The sequence below is a fragment of the Eurytemora carolleeae genome, unplaced genomic scaffold (genome assembly GCF_000591075.1).
Source record: "Eurytemora carolleeae unplaced genomic scaffold, Eaff_2.0 scaffold313, whole genome shotgun sequence".
Lineage (NCBI taxonomy): Eukaryota > Metazoa > Arthropoda > Copepoda > Calanoida > Temoridae > Eurytemora > Eurytemora carolleeae.
In genome coordinates, this window is record NW_019396416.1 from 284,629 (window position 1) to 307,368 (window position 22,740).

Below are 22,740 nucleotides of genomic sequence, written 5' to 3' on the forward strand. Positions count from 1 at the left end.
ATTCTTTTTCTGATTCTTATTCTAATTCTTGTTCTTGTTCTTGTTGTTGTTCTTGTTTTTGTTCTTGTTCTTGTTCTTGTTCTTGTTCGCTTGTATTCTTGATCTTGTTATTGTTTTTCTAAAAGAAACTTATTCTTATACCTTAACTTATTCTTATTTCTATTTTAATCCTTTTCTAACTGCTATTCTTATTGTTCTTTTTATCTTTATTCTTATTCTATTTTTTTTTTTACATTCTTCTAAGCGTTTTTTAGGAATATTTAACATTTTGAGCGTTTACTTTCAAAGTTTTTCTTCAGGCTGGTTTGAGTGGATTGACGAAGAAGACTGTACAGTTTCTCACGTTCCCTAATAGTCTAAATATTTTTAAATATTAATTTTCAGAAATGCGACACATGTTCGTTCATTATTTTTTTCAAGGCCTGTTCAAAAATGTAAATTTTCTTTTAATCTATATATATAAATATTCTAAGTAATCTCTGTTTCTCTGTCTGTCTGTCTGATTGTTTGTTTGTCAGAACATAACTCAGAAACCCCTGAACCAATTTGCCTCAAATTTTGATTGGAGGATTCGGGAGACCCACGGAAATGTTCTTAGATTGATTTAAAGATTCTTAGTTAGTGGGTCGACTTTAATAGCGTTCAAGTGCGGGTAAACGGCGGGAGTAACCGGACAAACAGACAGACAAGCAACAAATGAATCATGTTGTTGTTTACCTCGTATAGATCGGTGTTTTCAAAATATCTCTTCACCATCCAGGCAGTGTCAAATGTCCTGCAGTACGGGAAGTTTACAAACAAACAACATGGAAAAATTACGAAATGCTATCATAAACTTTAATTATAAATGCTTTTAAGAAACTCTAGATCTCCTCAGAATCACTTTGTATAATATACAGGGCTACCTGGAAAGGATGAGAATTTAATGACGACCTTACAATCTTTAAAATATAACGTTCGAAGGTTAGATTTGGTCCTCTGCCTTGAATGTAGTCTTTTATAGCTGAATTATTCGTCAAAGAATGAAACAAGTTTCCAGCTGTTGGGAACCAAAGATTATGAGTAAAATTCCGTCCTGTCGTCTTTGAAGTCTTATCCTTTGGGGGTTACCCTGTATGTACAAATTTATAAACAGCTTTACGTAAAATATTTGTTTAATTTGCAATTCCACCATTTTGGGATTTTATTTAGGTAAGAATTTTTGTTGAAAACATACAGTTCGTTACAGGAGCGTTGAAAGATTGTTACAGGATTGTTAAAGGATTGTTGAAGGATTGTTACATGATCTTTACAGGTTCGTTACAGGATCGTCAAAGGATATTTTTAGTAGTGTAAAGGGATCATAGAATGCACATATTTTATACTTCAAATTCCTGGGGGTTATTAAGTATTCTTTTCCTGGGATAATTTTAATAATTAGTCCAACACAATTTGTCTTCAGGATGACTAGACATTTATGCAAACAGTAAAATATTAAACTTTGCACTTTTACCATATCAGATATTAAACTCAAAGGGAAATCAAACGAAAAATCATGGATTGTAAGAAAATGAAAATGTTACAGTAATGATGAAAAATGTGGATCGAGCATAAATCTTTAAATGTGAGGGCACAAAAGTTCCGGGAAAGTCCCATTAAATTATCTTTAAAAAAAAAAACATTTTATATTGAGATTTAAAACATTTGGTAATATTTACAAGTTGTAAAATTTGTAAAAGTTTTTAAAATTGTAAAAAATGTAAAAGTTGTAAAATATGTAAAAGTTATAAAAGTTGTAAAAGTTGTAAAGTACCCTAAAAACCCCTGTCCTATTCCGGTACCCTCAGGCCAGAACGGCTCCAAAAGCGAGTCTCCAACTAATCCTTAAAAAAATAATTTTAAGTTTATGGAATTAAAAATACATCAAAGCATATCTCACAACTCAAAATCGATCCTGAAAGCCAATAATTAATAATTTCTGTAATTTTTTTTGCAGTTTACAATAAAAAATCTCGAATACGGTTAAAAGTCTTGTACTTTATTAACCTGTTAGAAGCGTGAATCCTCTTCGCTGAATAATCCTGCTGGCATTTTGGCTCCGATACAGGTTGGTAAAATCAAATATTGATACATCCTTTACACCCTGTGCAAACATGAGAATTAGTTTATTGTCGGTGAAATGAAACCCTTTACTTAAATTCTTAAATTCTGTGAAGAAATCATTGTAAATCATTGTTTTAAACCTCTAGACGTAAAAAACAGAAAGAATAAATTGTTTGTGTCCTCTGTAGTCTCTTTGGGCTGTACATTTTCAAACTTTTTTCAAGCCATTCTTTTTTAAAGTTACCGACACCGTTTGTTAACGAACTTTTTTTAACAGTTTAACGAGCCTGTAACAAGTCAAAGAATATCAAAGGGTATACAAGTTTAATTGTTATTTTCTGTAAGTTTGTTCTTGTTTATTTTTCCATCATGATAAATGGTTATTTCCATTCTTTAACGGTTTTAAAATTAAAAGGTTTTTGCCTAGCCCTAGTTCTTAAACTAAATACCCAAGCTGCCGAATACAGGGGTAGCCAGAAAACAGTTTATTATTGTCATCCTTTTTATTTCTCTTTATTGCATGAGAAAACAATAAGAGTACAAGGATACCAGTCTAGTCTACATCATACCAGACTGTCTAGTGACCCGGTCTAGTGGTACAGTACAAGGATACCAGTCTAGTCTACATCATACCAGACTGTCTAGTGACCCGGTCTAGTGGTACAGTATACAAGATGCCAGTCTAGACTACATCATACCAGACTGTCTAGTGACCCGGTCTAGTGGTACAGTACACTTGATGCCAGTGTAGTCTACATCATACCAGACTGTCTAGTGACCGGTCTAGTGGTACAGTACAAGGATGCCAGTCTAGTCTACATCATACCAAACTGTCTAGTGACCCGGTCTAGTGGTAAAGTACACTTGATGCCAGTCTAGTCTACATTATACCATGACTGTCTAGTGACCCGGTCTAGTGGTAAAGTACACTTGATGCCAGTGTAGTCTACATCATACCAGACTGTCTAGTGACCGGTCTAGTGGTACAGTACAAGGATGCCAGTCTAGTCTACATCATACCAAACTGTCTAGTGACCCGGTCTAGTGGTAAAGTACACTTGATGCCAGTCTAGTCTGCATCATACCATGACTGTCTAGTGACCCGGTCTAGTGGTACAGTACACTTGATGCCAGTCTAGTCTACATCATACCATGACTGTCTAGTGACCCGGTCTAGTGGTAAAGTACACTTGATGCCAGTCTAGTCTGCATCATACCATGACTGTCTAGTGACCCGGTCTAGTGATACAGTACAAGGATACCAGTCTAGTCTACATCATACCATGACTGTGTAGTGACCCGGTCTAGTGGTTGACCCAACGTGTTTTATAAACTGAAAATTTGGCTGGCCAAATTATAGTAAAAGGTTACCCACAAGAATATACTTTTTTGACGACCATAAAGCTCGTTAAATAGAATTTTCTAAAGCTTAATTTCTGTCTTTTCCTTTAAAAATATCTCTGAAGTCTCAAACTGTGTGGAACATTTTCCGAAATGGATTTGTTATAACATTAAAGAGTCACAAAACCACAGAAAATTTCTAAATAAAAAAAAAGAAAGAGGACGAAAATCAGTACCACCGTTTTCTGGTTATCACCGTGCCGCAGTGTTACAAATTTTAACAGATTTCCTTTGAGTTTGAAAATATTGAATTCTTGGAAAACATCTTCCATATATTTATCCCTTTGATAAATGGACTTCTTCTGCTAGCCTATACAACTAAATTTTGTTGAACATAACTATAGAATAGGATTTATAAAGGGGTCGAGAGAGCTAACAGGGATTAAGGATAATTGTGTTGAAGGGTTTGTTAGATTTCTGACGGAGCACTTGTCCTTTTAAACTTTTATTCTCGAGAATAAATGATTGTTTTGATTATTTTTAAACTGTGGTTTCTATATAGAAGTGGAGATAATTGTCAGAATTTATCACTTTTCAAGCTAGAAAAACGGAAATATCTTTGACGTTATTGATCAGATAAAGGTTTAATGAAAACCGTTATGCAACAACTCTTTTTTAACGGTAGCTGTCAATTTGAAATATACCTTCCACTCCGCGAAAGGACGACGAGGAAGCTGTTTTGAGAAATGAGCTGTGGCAAATTCAGAAGCTTCCTAAACAAACAGTTTTTAAAATCAAATGTAGATATTTGTTAGTTTCATTCTTTATTTAAAATGCATGGCAGGCAGAACATTGCATTGTTTAAAGCTGACACGTCTGTTTATGATACAGGGTGTCCCAATAAACATGGGATTTCAGTGACGAATATTCGATATCGTCTTTTAAAATAATTCTTTGATTTAGTATAGTGATACCTACTGAGAAAGCTGTAATCTGTAAGGGTTTCGACTTTCGTCTGCTATGTTCACATTTTGTTTGTTTATAATTGACTGCAGTATACGGTTGTACTTAGTAAAAAAAGAAAATTGCTGTATACAAACAGAGTAAACTTGTCCGTCTTCACTGTTCATCTTGCGGAGACATTATAGACACATCTTTGCAGTCTTTTACCCTTTTCATGAAATAAACTCTAGCAGACATAATATTAAGGCTTTTGAAATTAGGTATTACAATGCTAATTCATAACAAAGACGATATCGAATTCATCACTGATTTCCCATGTTTTTTTGGTACACCCTGTAGATAAAAAAGTTAATTATGTTCATGGATGAAATTTAATAAGATGATTTAGAAAATCCATATAGTAAAAGTACGGGGCATAATTGTAATTAATGTTCGTAGTTTTCCATAAAACCACATTTTTGTTTATTTTTATTCTAAAATTAAATCTTGATAAGCGCAAAGCAAACAAATAAAACCATCTACTGTTTTCAAATGTGTATAAATGTTAGATAATAATCTAAATAACTTTGACATAGAAACAATTTAATTTCATTTGGTTGAAGAGCTAGTAAACTTTATACAACTTTTACAACTGTTATATACAAGTTTAAATTCAACTTTTCAGCGCAGGGCAGCCCAGGGCACATACATTATACAGTTAGGGCAGCCCAGGGCACATACATCATACAGTTAGGGCAGCCCAGGACACATACATTATACAATTAGGGCAGCCCAGGGCACACACATCATACAGTTAGGGCAGCCCAGGGCACATACATTATACAGTTAGGGCAGCCCAGGGCACATACATTATACAGTTAGGGCAGCCCAGGGCACAAACATTATACAGTTATGGCAGCCCAGTGCACATACATCATACAGTTAGGGCAGCCCAGGACACATAATTATACAGTTAGGGCAGCCCAGGGCACGTACATCATACAGTTAGGGTAGCCCAGGCCACATAGATCATACAGTAAGGGCAGCCCAGGGCACATACATTATACAGTTAGGGCAGCACAGGGCACATAGATCATACAGTTAGGGCAGCCCAGGGCACATACATTATACAGTTAGGGCAGCCCAGAGCACAAACATCATACAGTTAGGGCAGCGCAGGGCACATAGATCATACAGTTAGGGCAGCCCAGGGCACATACATTATACAGTTACGGCAGCCCAGAGAACATACATTAAACAGTTAGGGCAGCCCAGGGCACATAATTCAAAACTTTACTTTTCATGTTTTAGTTATTTAGATCTTTAAAAGAAGATTCCAAAAATATCTTTAAATTTTTTCTAGCAAAAAAATTGACAATTTTATAGATTCAAAACTAAATTACAGGGTGTTCTTTTGGGTTTTTTCCGAATTCAAAATCTTGTTTTTTTGGGTTTTTTAAAATTGAAAATAAAATAAAAAACCCAATTTTGAATTTACGTCAAATATAAAATATGTTTTGAAAACAGGAAATCTTAAGGAAAGCGCAGGAAAAGATAAGACAACATTTAGTTTAAGAAAAAAGGCACTTTAAAAAAAAACCCTCACCCGGTCAAAATTGACCTTCTCGTCACTAATGGGTTAAATATACTTCTTGTAGCCCAAGACATGACCATTTTTATACTATAAAGCACTTAGCTTATTTACAGAAATTCTAATCGATTTTGACAGCAGATTTTGCAACCTTTGGGTTGCATCTGCTGTGGTGAAAAAAAATGAGTTATACATTAATATGCATTATTTAGATGGAAAAGGTTGAATCAAAAAAAAACGTTTTCTAAAAATATACTTCGAGACATTTCCACGGCGATGTGAATATCCGTCCTTATAGGTGTGAAAAGATCCCTATATAGTCAACATTGTAATCTCTATAAATAAATAAGCCAAGTATTTTAGCGAATACCCAACGTGTACTGTATACACAAAAAGAATAGAATATATATTAGAGTGAAATTTACTTGAAAAAAATTTAAAACGGCCATTTTGTTGTACTGTTTCAATACTGCAGGTGTACTTCACATATTTATGCTATATAACCTTTTAGGCCCTGGAACATCATTTAATATAAAATCTAAAATTAATATTAAAAGAAAACCAAATTATGAAATAGGCTGGTTTCATAATTGACCAATGATTATTTCACATAGACTCTATGCCTTTCACTTTACAAACGATGATTTTCCGTTATAACTATAAATCAAATGATGTTTTTTATTCACCTAATTCATTTTATAAAGTTTTATTAACAGCTTTAAAAAATTCAAAATTGAAATAGATAGTCTAGGGAATATACTGTATTAATGTACTCTACTGCATATAATTTGTGAACATTTACATGATTTGTACACTTTGAACTCCCTTTCAGGCTAAAAGGAACTGAAAAAATTCATACCGAGAGAATGTCTAAATTCCACTCTAATATATATTCTATTCTCTTTGTGTATACTCTCTGTATACTGGATTTTATTTAGGTGGGGAGGTTTAAAAACCAACTGTAAACCAGAGATTTTACTGATCTAGGGCCGGGGAAGGGCCCTTGTGTGCACCAAGAAACAAGGAAGAGGTGAACAAAGTGGATGCTATGTTTTGCTGTGACAAATTAGAAATACTCAGAAACCAGTTTTATTGTAAACAAACAACAGTTTATTGTAAACAAACAACAGTTTATTGTAAACAAACAACAGTTTATTGTAAACAAACAGCAGTTTATTGTAAACAAACAACCGTTTATTGTAAAGAAACAACAGTTTATTGTAAACAAACAACAGTTTTTTGTAAAGAAACAACAGTTTATTGTACACAAACAACAGTTTATTGTAAAAAAAACAACAGTTTATTGTAAACAAACAATAGTTTATTGTAAACAATGATTGCCCAGGCCGGGCCTCCTGTCCTGACTAAGAATTTTGACCTATGTCTACAATATTATTTGTTTGTCTTAAAATAAACCCGTTTCTTCTTTATATTCATATTGACGTATGATTTGAGATTCAGGGTTACTTACAAAGGATGAGGCTGTAAAGACGACATAAAACTTTCCAAAAAGTACAATCTCAAGGTGGAATTCAACTTAATAACTTAAAGGATTTTGAATGGCTTATTTAATGATTAGGCAAAGAAAGAAACAAGTTTAATATTGCGCGCAGGGAATAGTAAATATAACAGATTTGATGAATTCCGTAGAGTCGTCTCTGAAGGCTCATTCTTTGTGAGTAACCCTGTATTTACCCTCGCATATTCTTCCAGCTTTTTTCGGTTTACGTTTTCAGGTCTTAGAAGTTCCATTCTTTCTCCTAGGAAATATTATTATATACTATTATTATTATGATTACAATTATTATTGTTATTATTATTATTATTATTACTATTATCAGTATTATTATTGTTGTTGTTGTTATAAATATCAATATGAACAACAACTAAATGAATTTCAAGAGTAAATAAAAATATATTTTTTCCTCTAAAAGCATTTTCCAACATTTCCCCTAGCTAAGAAATCCCCAGGTTGAAAAGGGAGGATAATGTATTTTAACATAATTAAGAACCGCAAAATATTTCCACTTATTAACAGCGAGAAATATTCCTTTGATAGTTGGTAGGAATTCAGAGTGCTTCGCGTCCTTTTAGCCAGATATGTACGTTAAAGCTTTTTTCTAAGGTTTTGAAAAGTGAATTTTAAGCTACCAGTAAACCTATTATCTTTGTAACAACATCAAATACAAATAAAATTAATTGATTATCTTTTTGGTTCTCACTGTAGTTGTCATGTACCTAGGTCTCTGTAGAGAACTCCTTTTCTTAGTAAACTCTCCTTCTTGGCCGTCATCACAAAATAGTGTGTATCTCCTAAACCATGGAAGAAATTATCATCATGTGAGTAATTTTCAAACCGGGCCGACTTTGAAGTGTTGTCATTCCTTTTCACATGGGTTGGCTTTTCCACTTTACAATGGTACAACACAATCGTCAAACTGTATTTCTTATCTTTTCAATTAAATGGCAAAAGAATAAAGTTTCTGCAACAATCTCTGATTTTATATCACCCTATCTCTGCAACCTGATGATGTAAACATTTGATATCATAATATCAACATAATTTATATGAAATATCAAAGAGCTATGCCTTTGGGTTGCGAAGATAAAGGGATTAGAAAATCAGTGTTTGTGGCAAAAAATCAGTTTCTTTAGTGGTTTTGAAATACAATTTACAAAATCCAGTCACATCGCATTTAACAAGTATATATTTGAATCTTTAAAATCAAGGTTTAGCTTAAAACAATGTAAACTGCTAAACTAATTGTTTCCCAAATATTATTGAGGGTAAAATGAATTGATTGATTGAATGTGATTGATTAATTAAAAGAAATGGAAAGGAGAGGATAGGGGTATATATTAGGGTACATGTATAACTTAACATTACTGTTTGAAAATAAAATATAATAATTGCAATACATCAATTTCTCATGAATAAGTTGTCATTAAATAATGATATAGTACTTGATAATCGGCATGTAAAGTTTAGATTTAATTTGAACTGATTTGAGACTTGAGGTTGGATAAATAAATAAAATTAATGAGAATAAGAGTATAGTGTATGTATAGTCTATATAAACTAAGTATATATTACTACATCTATATATGTATAAAGTATAGTGTATATAAACTAAGTATATATTACTACATCTATATGTGTATATAAACTAGGTATATATTACTACATCTATATATAAAGTATGGTGTATATAAACTAAGTATATATTACTACATCTATGTATAAAGTATATGTATATAAACTAAGTATATATTACTAAATCTATGTATAAAATATGTGTAAATAAACTAAGTATATATTACTACATCTATGTATAAAGTATGGTGTATATAAACTAAGTATATATATTACTACATCTATGTATAAAGTATATGTATAAAACCTAAGTATATATTACTATATCTATGTATAAAGTATAATGTATATAAACTAGGTATATATACTACATCTATGTATTAAGTATGTGTATATAAACTAAGTATATTTTACTATATCTATGTATAAAGTATAATGTATATAAACTAGGTATATATACTACATCTATGTATAAAGTATGTGTATATAAACTAAGTATATATTACTATATCTATGTATAAAGTATAATGTATATAAACTAGGTTTATATTACTACATCTATGTATAAAGTATAGTGTATATAAACTAAGTATATATTACTACATCTATGTATAAAGTATGTGTATATAAACTAAGTATATATTACTACATCTATGTATAAAGTATAGTGTATATAAACTAGGTATATATTACTACATCTATGTATAAAGTATGTGTATATAAACTAAGTATACATGGAGTGAGCCTGACAAAAGAATATTAGATGACAAGAGTAAGACTAGATATAAGCAAGATAAAAGAAAATAAAGGAATACACTTTAGAGACTAGATTTGAGAAAAACAGCACTATTTTTAGTTTTCCACTCATCTTTGCTTCCCCTCCATCTCCTCTCCTCAATCAACTTCCTTTACCCTCCCCTCCTCCCTTCCCCATCTTCTTTCCCCCCAACTCTCTTCTCCCTCCCCCTCCTTCCCCGTGTTAATTAGTGTACACTGTGTAATGTACACAAATTTGATGATTTATTTACCAAACAATTAGTTTTATCTTCAAGACAAGAAAAATAAAAAGCTTAAAGAATGTTATGGAAAATCTACAGGGTTACCAACAAAGAATGAGATTGTAAGACGACATAAAACTCTTAAAAATGACGATCTAAAGGTTAAATTTAAGTCTTCCGCCTTTAATATAGTATTTTGATAGCTTATTAAATGATTTAGCAAGGACAGAAACAAGTTAACAGTCTTGTTGCATGGAATCATGAATATAAAGAAGCAGGCAGTATTAATTCCGTATAGTCGTCTCTGAAGTCTCATCGTTTATGTGGGTAACCTTGTAACTGAAAGTAACTTTTAATTCTGATTTTTCTTATAATAGGCATTGCATGATTTCCTTGCTTTCATTCAAAATATTTAATAACAGATGATAATTAAGTTGGCTTTTGTTGAGCTTTAAACTTTGTGTAATTACTGACAAGCATTTCTTGATACTTTTCGAATTTAATCTTAAGTAACCCTCCATTCATATGTAAAGTAATATGTTCTATTCACAACGGTACTCTTAATGGCTGATGGTTATGACTGTTTATATTGTTTAAGATAAGTTAACATTTTTTTAAGCTAAGAAAACAACGATATCTTCAACATTGTTGATCAGATAAAGGTTTAAAATATACACTGTCATAAAATCAGACATATTCCCCTATTTAAATGGAGCTGGTCATTTTAAATGACAGAAACGGTCCCTTTAAGGGAAAAGTTTGCATTTACCTTTTTTGCAGGATGCTGTGCCATTTAATTCAATAGAACATTTTGCAAAATATAATTTGTTTGTTTTAATAGTTTTACCTTGATAGTAAACAATGTTTTCAAGTTTAATTCCTCGTTCCCGTTCTAGAGATGAGAAAAACTGGAGATCATACTGTTTAGACAATCCTAAAATATTTCAGGGTAAAAGTTAGGGGCATTTGCCCCACTCTGGACCCCACTCTCCCCCCCCCTTCTGGTTCTCATTCTTAAAGCTCTAAAAATAATCAATCTTTAATTTATTTAAATATCTTGTGTTAACAACAATTAAAATAAATTAATTACTCGCCCACAATATCTATTTTCTAACCTCTGCAGTCTACATCGTTTAAAATATCAAAGGTTTGACAAAATCAGGTTATAAAGATAGGAAAAATTAAATTTTTGTTTGTGGCGAATAATCAGGTCATGTGATTCATAAAGGAACTGAAGTTCTCTACACTCGATACATATACTTTATTTTTGCAGATCCTTTTATTTTTGCAACTTGACGACATATAATTTTGATATTTCAATCTCAGATTTCTTATCTAACAGAATTTATTGCTTTAAAGATCAAAGGTCTACGACATCAGGATGACGAGATATTGGAATTAAAGATTAAAAATTCTGGAAAATATTCAATGCTTTCATTTCGTCTATCAAAACTAAGTCTGCAAATAAAGGTTTTGCCCAATTAAAAGTCGGAATATTTTTATTTAGGAACTTAAATTACACCTCCCATGCTTCTCAACAAATCCTTATTTTAGAGCTTAAATTACACCTCCCATGCTTCTCAACAAATCCTTATTTTAGAACTTAAATTACACCTCCCATGCTTCTCAACAAATCCTTATTTTAGAACTTAAATTACACCTCCCATGCTTCTCAACAAATCCATATTTTGGAACTTAAATTACACCTCCCATGCTTCTCAACAAATCCTTATTTTGGAACTTAAATTACACCTCCCAGGCTTCTCAACAAATACTTATTTTGGAACTTAATTTACCCCTCCCATGCTTCTCAACAAATGCTTATTTTGGAACTTAATTTACCCCTCCCATGCTTCTCAACAAATCCTTATTTTGCAACTTAATTTACCCTTCCCATGCTTCTCAACAAATCCTTATTTTGGGACTTAATTTACCCCTCCCATGCTTCTCAACAAATACTTATTTTGGAACTTAAATTACCCCTCCCATGCTTCTCAACAAATCGTTATTTTTTATTTTTATTTTTGTCAAATGTTCTTTTTGACTGAAGTTCATGGATCATTATATTTTTGTCTAATACAGTGATAGGCGATTATATCAATACAATGAAGACGACTTCAATCGATTTCAAATTTGATTTTGTATCAAGCTTTTCAACAGCATGGAGAAACATGAACATAGAAATCAAGAGAAGCTGTCAAATAACAAAGCTTCTCTTTGATTACTTGTACACCTGTAATTCGAAAAAAGCTTGAAAATCAAAACTTCAATATAAAAGTCGTCTTTCTTGTATTGATATAACCTGCCACTGTACCTGGAATTTCTTTAACACATTTCTCCTCCTCTGTATTGAAATTCCTAAATATTGAAGAATTATTTGAAAATGTCAAAATCCATCCAGTAAAAGGCCTGATATATGAACAACATTTTTAGACCTTTATATTAATTTATTCAGTTTTAATTATTTACATATTTAGCCATAAAACATATTTCTTATTATGAAAATTTCTTTGTCCAATGTCACAACTATCTGGCATTTTTTTGCATTAAAATACAAAACAAAAGTGACAAAAAGAGATTTTTTGAAAAATTTGATTTGGTTAAAAGGGTTAAATCTCTTACCTAAAATTAACTGTAATGGCAATTGCCATTTTTGCCTCTAAGCTCTGTCTTTCAAATCCATCAAGTGTAACTCGCCTGTAAAATGGAAAAAGCGTCAATATTAGTTTATATTAATCTGCGTTGATGGTTATTGGATTCAAACAGACGAAAAAAAACCCAATGTGTACTGTACCTGCTAGGTAAACCAATGTGTACTGTACCTGCCAGGTGTACAAATGTGTACTGTACCTGCCAGGTGTAACAATGTGTACTTTGCCTACCTGGTGTACCAATGTGTACTGTACCTGCCAGGTGTACCAATGTGTACTGTACCTGCCTGGTGTACCAATGTGTACTATACCTACCTGGTGTACCAATGTGTACTGTACCTACCTGGTGTACCAATGTGTACTGTACCTGCCAGGTGTACCAATGTGTACTATACCTGCCAGGTGTACCAATGTGTACTATACCTGCCTGTTGCACCAATGTGTACTGTACCTGCCAGGTGTACCAATGTGTACTGTACCTGCCTGGTGTACCAATGTGGACTGTACCTGCCAGGTGTACCAATGTGTACTATACCTGCCATGTGTACCAATGTGTACTGTACCTGCCAGGGTTAACAATGTGTACTGTACCTGCCAGGTGTACCAATGTGTACTGTACCTGCCTGGTGTACCAATTTGTACTGTACCTGCCAGGTGTACCAATGTGTACTGTACCTGCCAGGTGTACCAATGTGTACTGTACCTGCCAGGTGTACCAATGTGTACAGTACCTGCCAGGGTTACCAATGTGTACTGTACCTGACAGGTGTACCAATGTGTACTGTACCTGCCTGTTGCACCAATGACGACATCAAATTCTTCTTCTTCCTCAACAAACCCTCCATTATCACATTGAATATCACTTAGCACTACATTTATAGAAAATAATAATAATAATAATAATAATAATAATAATAATAATAATAATAACATTATAAAATAAGGATAATAATATTAATAATAATAATCGTAAAAAATAATAATGATAATAGTTATTACATAAAAATAATCTACCCGGCCAAGAAGAGGAAGATGGTTCTAGAATTGCTTTAAATGTTTGGCGAGGTTTAATCCGGACACCCAGTATCAGGCATATCTAGGATACAATATATTGGATACAATATATCTAGGATACAATATATAGAAAACAAAATATCCAGGATACAATATATCCAGGATACAATATATCCAGGATACAACTTATATAGGAAACAATATATCCAGGATACAATATATCCTGGATAAATTTTATATACAATACAATATATCTAGGATACAATATATCTAGGATACAATATATATGATACAATATATAAAGGATTCAATATATCTAGGATACAATACATCCAGGATTTAATATATCTAGGATAAAATATATCTAGGATACAATTTATTTAAAAAAAAGGAAAGTTGAGAAAGAAGAAAGAAAGTTCAAAAAGAATAGAACAAAAATTCATAAAAATGAAGAAAATGTGAAGAAATTTCTTAAATTAGATTTTCAATAAAAATCCTTCTTCTGCAGTATTTATATTGAATATTGAACAATTGAATAAACTTTTATCCCCCCTTCTCCCCCTCCCCTGTTCTCTCCTCTCATCCTATCTTCCTTCTCCTCCTCTTTTCTCCTTTTATCCCTCCTTCTCCTCCTCCCCTGTTCTCATCCTATCTTCCTTCTCCTCCTCTTTTCTCCTTTTATCCCCCCCTTCTCCCCCTCACCTGTTCTCTCCCCACCCTTTTTAGTTTGGACAAACTAAAGCTGTGTCAATCAAAATTGCTAAACTGGGACCGAGCATGAGCTGGAAAGATTTTAGCCTTTTTTATACTTTTTAAATTACATCATCACAAAAATTAGCTTAATTATCCAATTGTCCATGTACCTTTAGTAAGATCAGTTGAAGGGTTTTAATGCTTATATGATTCAGACAGCTTATTCCTAAACATCATCTTAAAAATTAAGATTTCTATTTTAAAGTCTAATTCCTAGTGACCCTCCATGCAAAGATGTCAATGTCAGATTAACAACGGTATCCTTAAAAGCTTTCACTGGTCAAATATGAATAAGATATCAAAGTCAACGATTTTGAAAAATAGTTATTTTCAAATGTTTCTACAAAAGTGACTTGCGCATTTCTACTGCAGAAAACATCGAGGAACTTTCAGAAATAACCATTTTTGAACCTGCAGTTTTATCCAGAACTTCGGAGAAATCGAAAGAATCTTTAAAATGTCGTCTTTTTTAATTTTTAAATGGGTTTTAAACTTTTATACCTAAATCTCAGAAATTGAAAAATAAATAAATAGCCATGAAATATGCGTGAACAGTTTAAAAGTGCTCCAAATGATCTAAATAACTGCAGCATTCAATTATCACTAGGTCTAGAAAACGACATTTCGTTAATTTGTTCGGTGTCTCCGAAGGTTTGGGTCAACCTGTAGAAACCTGACAATATCCTCTGCATTATTGATCAGATAAAGGTTTGAAGGATACAGTTGTGAATCGGGCATTGCCATCTTTGCAAGGAGAGTTCCTTTAAATTACGCTTACAGTCCCTTTCATCTTAATAAAAACGTTGTAAAAATTGTTAATTAAGTTGGAAAATCTTTATGTCTATTACACGATAGCAGATTTAAGCATTTTTAGCATAATTCTTGAAAGAATCTAGTTTAAAGCTGTCAGCTAGGAACAAAGAGCTGAGTCAGTAATTTCATAATTTTGACAGATTTCAAGTTAAAGGAGAATGGATTATGTGAAGCTTTTCATCTTTAAAACTCAAAACCAGAAACGGGAAAAAAATCGAATTTGATGCATATTTTTATCCTTATGACGTTTATTTAATTTTATTGTTATGAAATCTAAATTTTTTATTAACCACAACCACCACAACAAAATGGAAAATTGAAATTTGATACATTTTTTTATCCGATATTTTAGTTTTAGTTTTTGAGTTAAAAAGATATTTTGAAGATTGAAAAAATTTAGGTTTTTAACAATAACACAAAAAACAAATATTGTTTAAGATTCCTAAATTTGGGCAAAGCTTCTTGCCCCCTAGACCCTTGAGGTCCTCCACCACAAAGCTCCACAGCTTCAAGATATTGTTCCTAAAGATGTTCATCATACAAATATTCTATGTAAGCATGTAAGACTCGTTAAACTGTGGGATACGGATAGGAAGACGACTTTTAGACCCAAGCTATGATTTTAAATGGTTTCTCGTTCTTCTCCACTTTTAGTCATACCCACTCTACTTTTTTTAACATAAGTTTATTCAATTTTAGAATTCAAATTTATAGCCTATCTCCAGTCCAGTCATGTCTATTAAAAGAATGATGCATATAAAAGTAATTGTTGTAACCAAAAGAAGTGTTCTTTAAACTTCACGATCTCTTATATTATATATTATCAATTTTGTTCCTGTCAATATTTCGATATCTAGATACTAATTTGTTCTACTCCCCTCCCTTATCTTTCTACCCCCTCCATTATCTTTCTAGCCCCCTCTATTCCAGTTTTCCTGATATTTATTATATATTTCCCATCATACTTCAGGTTCAAAGGATTAATATTTAATTTCTAGACAAAATTATTCTTTATTTCTCGTCATTTTAGTTCATTTAACGGATTAACGTAGTTTTCAACTTTCAAATTTGAACCCAGAAAATTGAAAAAAATTACAAATGTAAAACTTTAATCTAAAAAATTATAAAATTATAAGTGAAAACCTAAACTTGCTCAATTTAAGTAAGAATTTAAATTTAGAGCCGATTTCCAGACAGCTACTGAACAAATGATGGGCTCAGTAACATTTTGCCTAGTACAAGTTCGCCTAGTACACTTTCGCCTAGTACTTGTTCGCCTACTAACTTTTTGCCTAGATAACATTTTGCCTAGATAACATTTTGCCTAAACACAGTTTGCCTAGACAACATTTCGCCTAGATAACATTTTGCCTAGATAACATTAGAAGGTAAATTTCGCCTAGATAAATTCACTAAAATTTATAAAGTTCCTCTTTTTTCTCAAGAAATTCAAATAAAAGCAAAAAAATGTATTATAATAATGTTTACAAATTTTTTCTTAAAGGGCACTAGCTGTTTGAACAGCGCCAATTATAAACTTTCTGACTACCAGGTCCATTGGATACATTTGAGAAATGTTGATTATCAATTTTGGCTGGTCTGCCTCGTTTGGTTTTCCCAGCCTGAATTAAGGATGTCATGTCGACATCAATGTCCGTAGAAAACTGAATGATTTAAACTACAAAAAAAAAATTGTGAAATTTTTACAGTAAAAATTGCGTATTTTTTGGTTCCAAAAGCTGGTTAATTTTAAGAATGTCAATCTAGGCGAAAATTACTCTCTAATGTTATCTAGGCAAAATGTTATCTAGGCAAAATGTTATCTAGGCGAAATGTTGTCTAGGCAAAATGTTATCTAGGCAAAATGTTATCTAGGCGAAATGTTGTCTAGGCAAAATGTTATCTAGGCGAACTTGAACTAGGCGAAAGTGTACTAGGCGAACTTGTACTAGGCGAACTTGTACTAGGCAAAATGTTACTGAGCCATCATAAAGTCCTTCATTTTAGCTAAACAAGTTTTCTTTTTTGCTTTACAGAGTCGTAAACTTTAATCTTTACATAATATAAATGCTTTGTTGTTTGTTTGTGTCCAATATACGTATAAACAGCTGAACCGATCGAACCCAAACTTTGTAAGCAACTCACAGGACCCCGGGGATGGTTTATAGATAATCAAAAGTTTTAAAATTTGCCTTGAAAAAATTAAATGATCAAAATCAAATAAAAAAATCGATAAAAAAGTAACCATTAAAACTTAAAATCGAAAGCCTAGTAGTGTAAACTTTTGTCTTATGTTGAGATTAGAATGAATCTCTTTTTTATGCTTTAACTTTGCAAAAAAAAAAAATTTTAAATGTTATAAGATATTGTGGCGCCCCTGGATTGTTAAAATATTTTGAAATTTTCCTCATCCAATATTTTAATATCTACTTTATTTTTGTAAATGATGATTAAGAAAGAATATTGTATAATGTTTCCTGTCAATGGATGAACGGGATTCAATAACTGTAGTCTCAGCTCCTGAAATATTTAATCCAATGACAAATTTGTTAAGCTTCGCGCCTCTTTTCATAGAACAATGATGTTTTCTTTGACTTATTACTAAACTTTAATTACTACTTTTTTTAATCCTATTTTTTCAAAGGATAAAAGTGATTACATAATCGTTTTTTCAAAATAAGGTTAATGTGACCGCATAAACTTTATTTCAAAATAGGGTTAATGTGACCGCATAAACGGTATTTCAAAATAGGGTTAATGTGACCACATAAACGATATTTCAAAATAGGGTTAATGTGACCGCATAAACGGTATTTCAAAATAGAGTTAAAGTGACCGCATAAACTTTATTTCAAAATAGGGTTAATGTGACAGCATAAACTATATTTCAAAATAGGGTTAAAGTGACCGCATAGACGTTATTTCAAAATAGGGTTAAAGTGACCGCATAAACTTTATTTCAAAATAGGGTTAATGTGACCGCATAAACTTTATTTCAAAATAGGATTAATGTGACCGTATAAACTTTATTTCAAAATAGGGTTAATGTGACCACATAAACTTTATTTCAAAATAGGGTTAATGTGACCGTATAAACTTTATTTCAAAATAGGGTTAAAGTGGCCGCATAGACGTTGTTTCAAAATAGGGTTAAAGTGAACTCATAAAGTTATTTCAAAATTGTAAGGCTATTTTTGCCTGAAAGGCTGGCACCGTTATTAAAGTTAAGTTCGTTAACAAACGGAACTTGAAAAAAGAAAGGAAAATACCGTTAACGAACGGAAACTTGAAGAAAGAAAGAAAAATACTTTCAGTTCTCAGCTAAAGACAGAACGGCTACCAGAAAAGTTGTTTGTTGAAAGGGTTAAACTAACTGTTAACGAAAGGCTTTAAAAAAGTCTAAGCATGCTCAGCCCTACCCCCCAACCTCGGCCCTTGCTTACCTAGTAGCTGAGTTTCCAGGGCTAACCGTAGGCCACAAGGTCCTGCTCCAATTATCAAAACTTTTTTTCCTGATAAAAAAATAAAATATAATTTTTTTTAATTATATCATTTCGGAAGAAAAAAGAAAGTAGTTGAGTCTTTGCCGCAAACTTAGATTTTCTAATCCCTTTATCTTTGTAACCCAATAACATAAACTTTAGATATTTTAAACTTTTTGAAATATCAAAGATTTGCGCAATCAAGTTGCAAAGATATAGAGATTATAAAAATTTAAGTTTTTGACAAAGACTATATAATTCCTTTGTAAACTTTCTCAGGATCTTGTTGCGTTTATGAATTTGTATAAACTCACCCCTACCCACCAGACCACCCTTATACTCTGGGAGATGTCGTCTTTTTTCCAACTTATCTAAAATATATATTGGCCCTGTAAGTATTGGCTTCTGACAGTCTCCTTGTTGAACATTGGATTTCGTTCTTTTTTTTAAGACATTTATAAAATATTTTCACTTTAAAAAAAATACCCCCAAAGTATTTAATTAAATACTATTTAAAAGTTTAATCCTGAGAGAGGATATTCGCCTGAACCAGATGAACGATCGGACATTTTTTGTTTAAAAACTTATCGCTAAAACGGGATAGAGGGGGGGGGGGNGAGGGGGGGGGGGTATAATGCGTTTATTGCGTACCTCTAGTTAGACCTAACTTATTTTTTGTTTAAAAACTTATCGCTAGAACGGGATAGAGGGGGGAGGGGGTATAATGCGTTTATTTCGTCCCTCTAGTTAGACCTAACTTATTTTTTTCAAGCATAATTATGTATCAAGACACTTTAACCCTAGAGTATTACCTAATAAATCGTTGAATTTGAACGAAACCTCACGCTTTACGAACGTTCTAATGAAATTACAGTTCTCTAGACTTAATTAAAATATAATATAAAAAAACAAGCTTTTCAGAACTTTATGCAGAGTTCACTACACACAAAAAGGCAAATATTTTCATATACGGTGGTTGACGATTATATCAATATAATAAAGATAACTTTCGATTTTTATTTTAATTAATATCAAATTTTTATACACAAAACATAGAAACAAAGAGAAGCAGTCATTAAGAAAAGCTTCTCTTTATTAACTTGTAAACTTGTAATTCGAAAAAAGCTTGTTTACAATTACAACTTAAATAAAAAAAAACTCGTCTTCATTATATGAATATAATCGCCTACCACCGTAGAAGAATTTTTTTGGTAGAAAAAGTTGAGCGAAAATGTATCCTCGTTTAAAACAATTTTTGACAAAAAAAAACAATTCATAGAACTGGACATCCCTGAAAGCTGGAAAGAAATTGTTGATATGTCCCGGAATTATTCCAATTCTTGAGATAAAAGTTTTGAAATCATTCAGAATTTCCATCATTTCTCTACCCTCTGTAATCTTCATAAACTCCTAAGCATAACATTTCTGAATTTAGGGTGTCGATGTAATTTTAGGTAATTCCCTCAATTTGAAAAGGGGTATGTTCGATGCACAACGGTAACACTGAAAAAGAACATGCATCATAAATTGCACATTTCTTCTTCAGAAACAATGGCGGACATTGTCAGAATTAAGCACTTTTCTAGTCAGTGGCGGAATTTAAAGAATTTGAGCGGCGGTTTAAATATATAAGATAAAACAATCTATTTTAAAATATTAAGGGGTTTACACCAACAGGTTGCAAAAGGCATAGGGATTAGCAAAGGAACTGAGTCTTTGTCACAAACTCATATGTTCTAATTCCTATATCTTTGCAACCTGATGGTGTAAACCTTTAATATTTTAAACTTAGATTATTTGATATATCAGAATACATAGTTTGAAATATGTCTACGACATTGGGTTGCAGAGATATTGGGATTAAAAAATCAAAGGTTGTGGCAAAAACTCAATTCCTTTAAGATATAATTTTAATTGATCCCAATATTTCAATTTAAGATAAAAAAGAACTGAATACTCGTCGCAAACTAATGTTTCCAAATCCCTTAGTCGTTGCAAACTTTCATTTGATATAACAGAATTCATATTTTAAGGTATGCAGCAGGTTATACAAATAAGAATATCTATCTATACAATAAAGCTTTTACTCGTATATTGTAGGGTGTATGTAATGTATATATAATAGCTATGGCTGGCCAAACGACTGGACCAAGTGAGCTGACATTTTTTAGGGAACCCAATGTTATACCATTGGGGTAACAAAGGCTAAAAAAAATTCGAAATGAATTTTCTTTCAAGAATCGTATATTTTTTCCAAAATTCTAAATTTGTTTTTACAACGGGCAACGCCGGGCACTTCAGCTACTATATATTCAAAGTATTAATCTCTGTCTATCTAGATGTCCGATCATAACTCATGAACCCCCTTGACCTATTTTCCTCAAATTTATATTGGGAAACTCACTCACTTGAACACTTGAAATTACGGTCTACGTCAAACTTAAACTATTTGATCTAACAAAATTTATTGTTTGAAATATCAAAGATATGTGTACGACGTCGGATTACAAAGATATAGGGATTAAAATATCAGTTTCTGATCACAGAAATCTGATTGGAGGTGTTATATATCTCTGTATTATCTAAACTTTCTTTAAAAATCATAATTTATAGAATGAACAAAACTTTTGCCAATAAATAAAACTCTGCAATGGAACTATTCACTACCTCAAACTTTAATATTGATAATTTTCAGCTGTATTTCTAATCAAAACCTTCAAGAAACGAATTATTTGAATAATTTCTGCAAGATTTAGTATTCAAAGTCAGAAATAACTAAGGTTTGCAGAATCAGAATTCAAAGCTAGAGGGATTCAATTATTTGAGTTTGAGTCCAGTGCTTTATCAAGTTCCTTTATCCAAACTTCCCTTTTCTATGGACAAATTTTTCTTCTAAAGTTTCCTCCCAATGAGAAAAGAGATTAATTAGATTTTCATTAAAGTTTCATTAGATCCTTGTTCAACTAGGATTTTAAAACCGGTTAAAGGGACTGTTAGACGTAACCATTTTAAGAAGGAAAGTCTAAATCACAACGGTATCCTTAAATAAAGCTTAACCTAATCAAGAATAGAATGAATAAGTAATACATAATAATACATGTTTCTAAATAAAATTTGTTTTTAATTGTGGTTTCTCAATTAAGTTGTGCAACTTGCGCCTTCATACTGCAGAAACAATGAAGAAACTTATTAGATATCTTACACATTTTTGAGAAGAAAAATGTTTAAATGGGGGGGGGGGGCACTTGAAATTACAACAATATTCCCTTTAATGATAAATTATGTTTTACATTTTATACACTCCTTGTATTAAGAACTTTTATTTCCCTTTCATCTTCAGAATATTCATCTTCTTCTTGGAAAGCTCTAAAAAAGTTGGGGTTTTATTAAAAAATAGTATTAGTAGAAACAAAAAAGTACTATTAAAGATGTTGTAAGGGATTTTTCGGCCAAAGGAGTTTATATACATGTTTTTTCATAGGTTTTGTTACAGTTACAAAATACAGGGTTACCCACAAAGGATGAGACTTCAGACACGTCTGTACGGAACTTATTAAATACTTTTACTAATTTTCAAAGTTCTCAGCAATGGTAATTTTTTCTCCAAATCTGTTTTAAATGTACAAAGTAAAATTTAATCTGCGGATTGGTATATTGAAAGAGTTTTAGGTCGTTTTTAAAGTCTCATCTTTCTCATTGCTCGATTTCTTTTGTAAAATAAAGTTTAAATTTGTTTTGAAATTTGAAAGTTTTAACAGTATAACACGTGTTTGAACTTTTTCGTATATTGTCTAAAATTTACTTATTTTTGTACAGGTTTTTATAAACGATTTAGATACCTGATAAATTCATCATCAGAGGACTGTTGGTCAGAATCATTAATCTTATCAACCTAGAATAGAGTAGAGTAGAGTAGAGTAGAGTAGAGTAGAGTAGAGTAGAGTAGAGTAGAGTAGAGTAGAGTAGAGTAGAGTAGAGT

The 22,740-nt window shown here is 31.9% G+C and overlaps 1 protein-coding gene across 1 annotated transcript; it reads right to left on the reverse strand.

Moving 5' to 3' along the window:
* Window positions 1-242: 242 nt before the first annotated feature.
* On the reverse strand, window positions 243-20,167 carry LOC111702890 (F-actin-monooxygenase MICAL2). Its single transcript, XM_023474685.1, has 19 exons — window positions 20,053-20,167; window positions 19,574-19,620; window positions 19,076-19,132; window positions 18,723-18,791; window positions 17,757-17,799; window positions 15,722-15,801; window positions 14,577-14,632; window positions 13,714-13,795; window positions 13,487-13,568; window positions 12,671-12,745; window positions 12,363-12,406; window positions 10,896-10,982; window positions 8,195-8,269; window positions 7,652-7,716; window positions 4,128-4,196; window positions 2,026-2,122; window positions 1,793-1,862; window positions 718-775; window positions 243-356 (listed from the first exon to the last, which is right to left on the reverse strand). Exons 1-19 carry the CDS (start codon window positions 20,163-20,165, stop codon window positions 261-263), a joined length of 1,365 nt encoding a protein of 454 aa, XP_023330453.1. The 5' UTR covers window positions 20,166-20,167; the 3' UTR covers window positions 243-260.
* Between the last annotated feature and the right edge of the window lie 2,573 nt (window positions 20,168-22,740).

Bases quoted from the DNA above. Each gene is read 5' to 3' on its own strand.
- LOC111702890 (XM_023474685.1), bottom strand. From the start codon at position 20,165: ATGAAGATTACAGAGGGTAGAGAAATGATGGAAATTCTGAATGATTTC. The intron at 13,569-13,713 runs GTAGATTATTTT...CTATAAATGTAG, and splicing joins ATCTTCCTCTTCTTGGCCGG to TGCTAAGTGATATTCAATGT. The intron at 2,123-4,127 runs GTATATTTCAAA...ATGTTTGCACAG, and splicing joins GTCCTTTCGCGGAGTGGAAG to GGTGTAAAGGATGTATCAAT.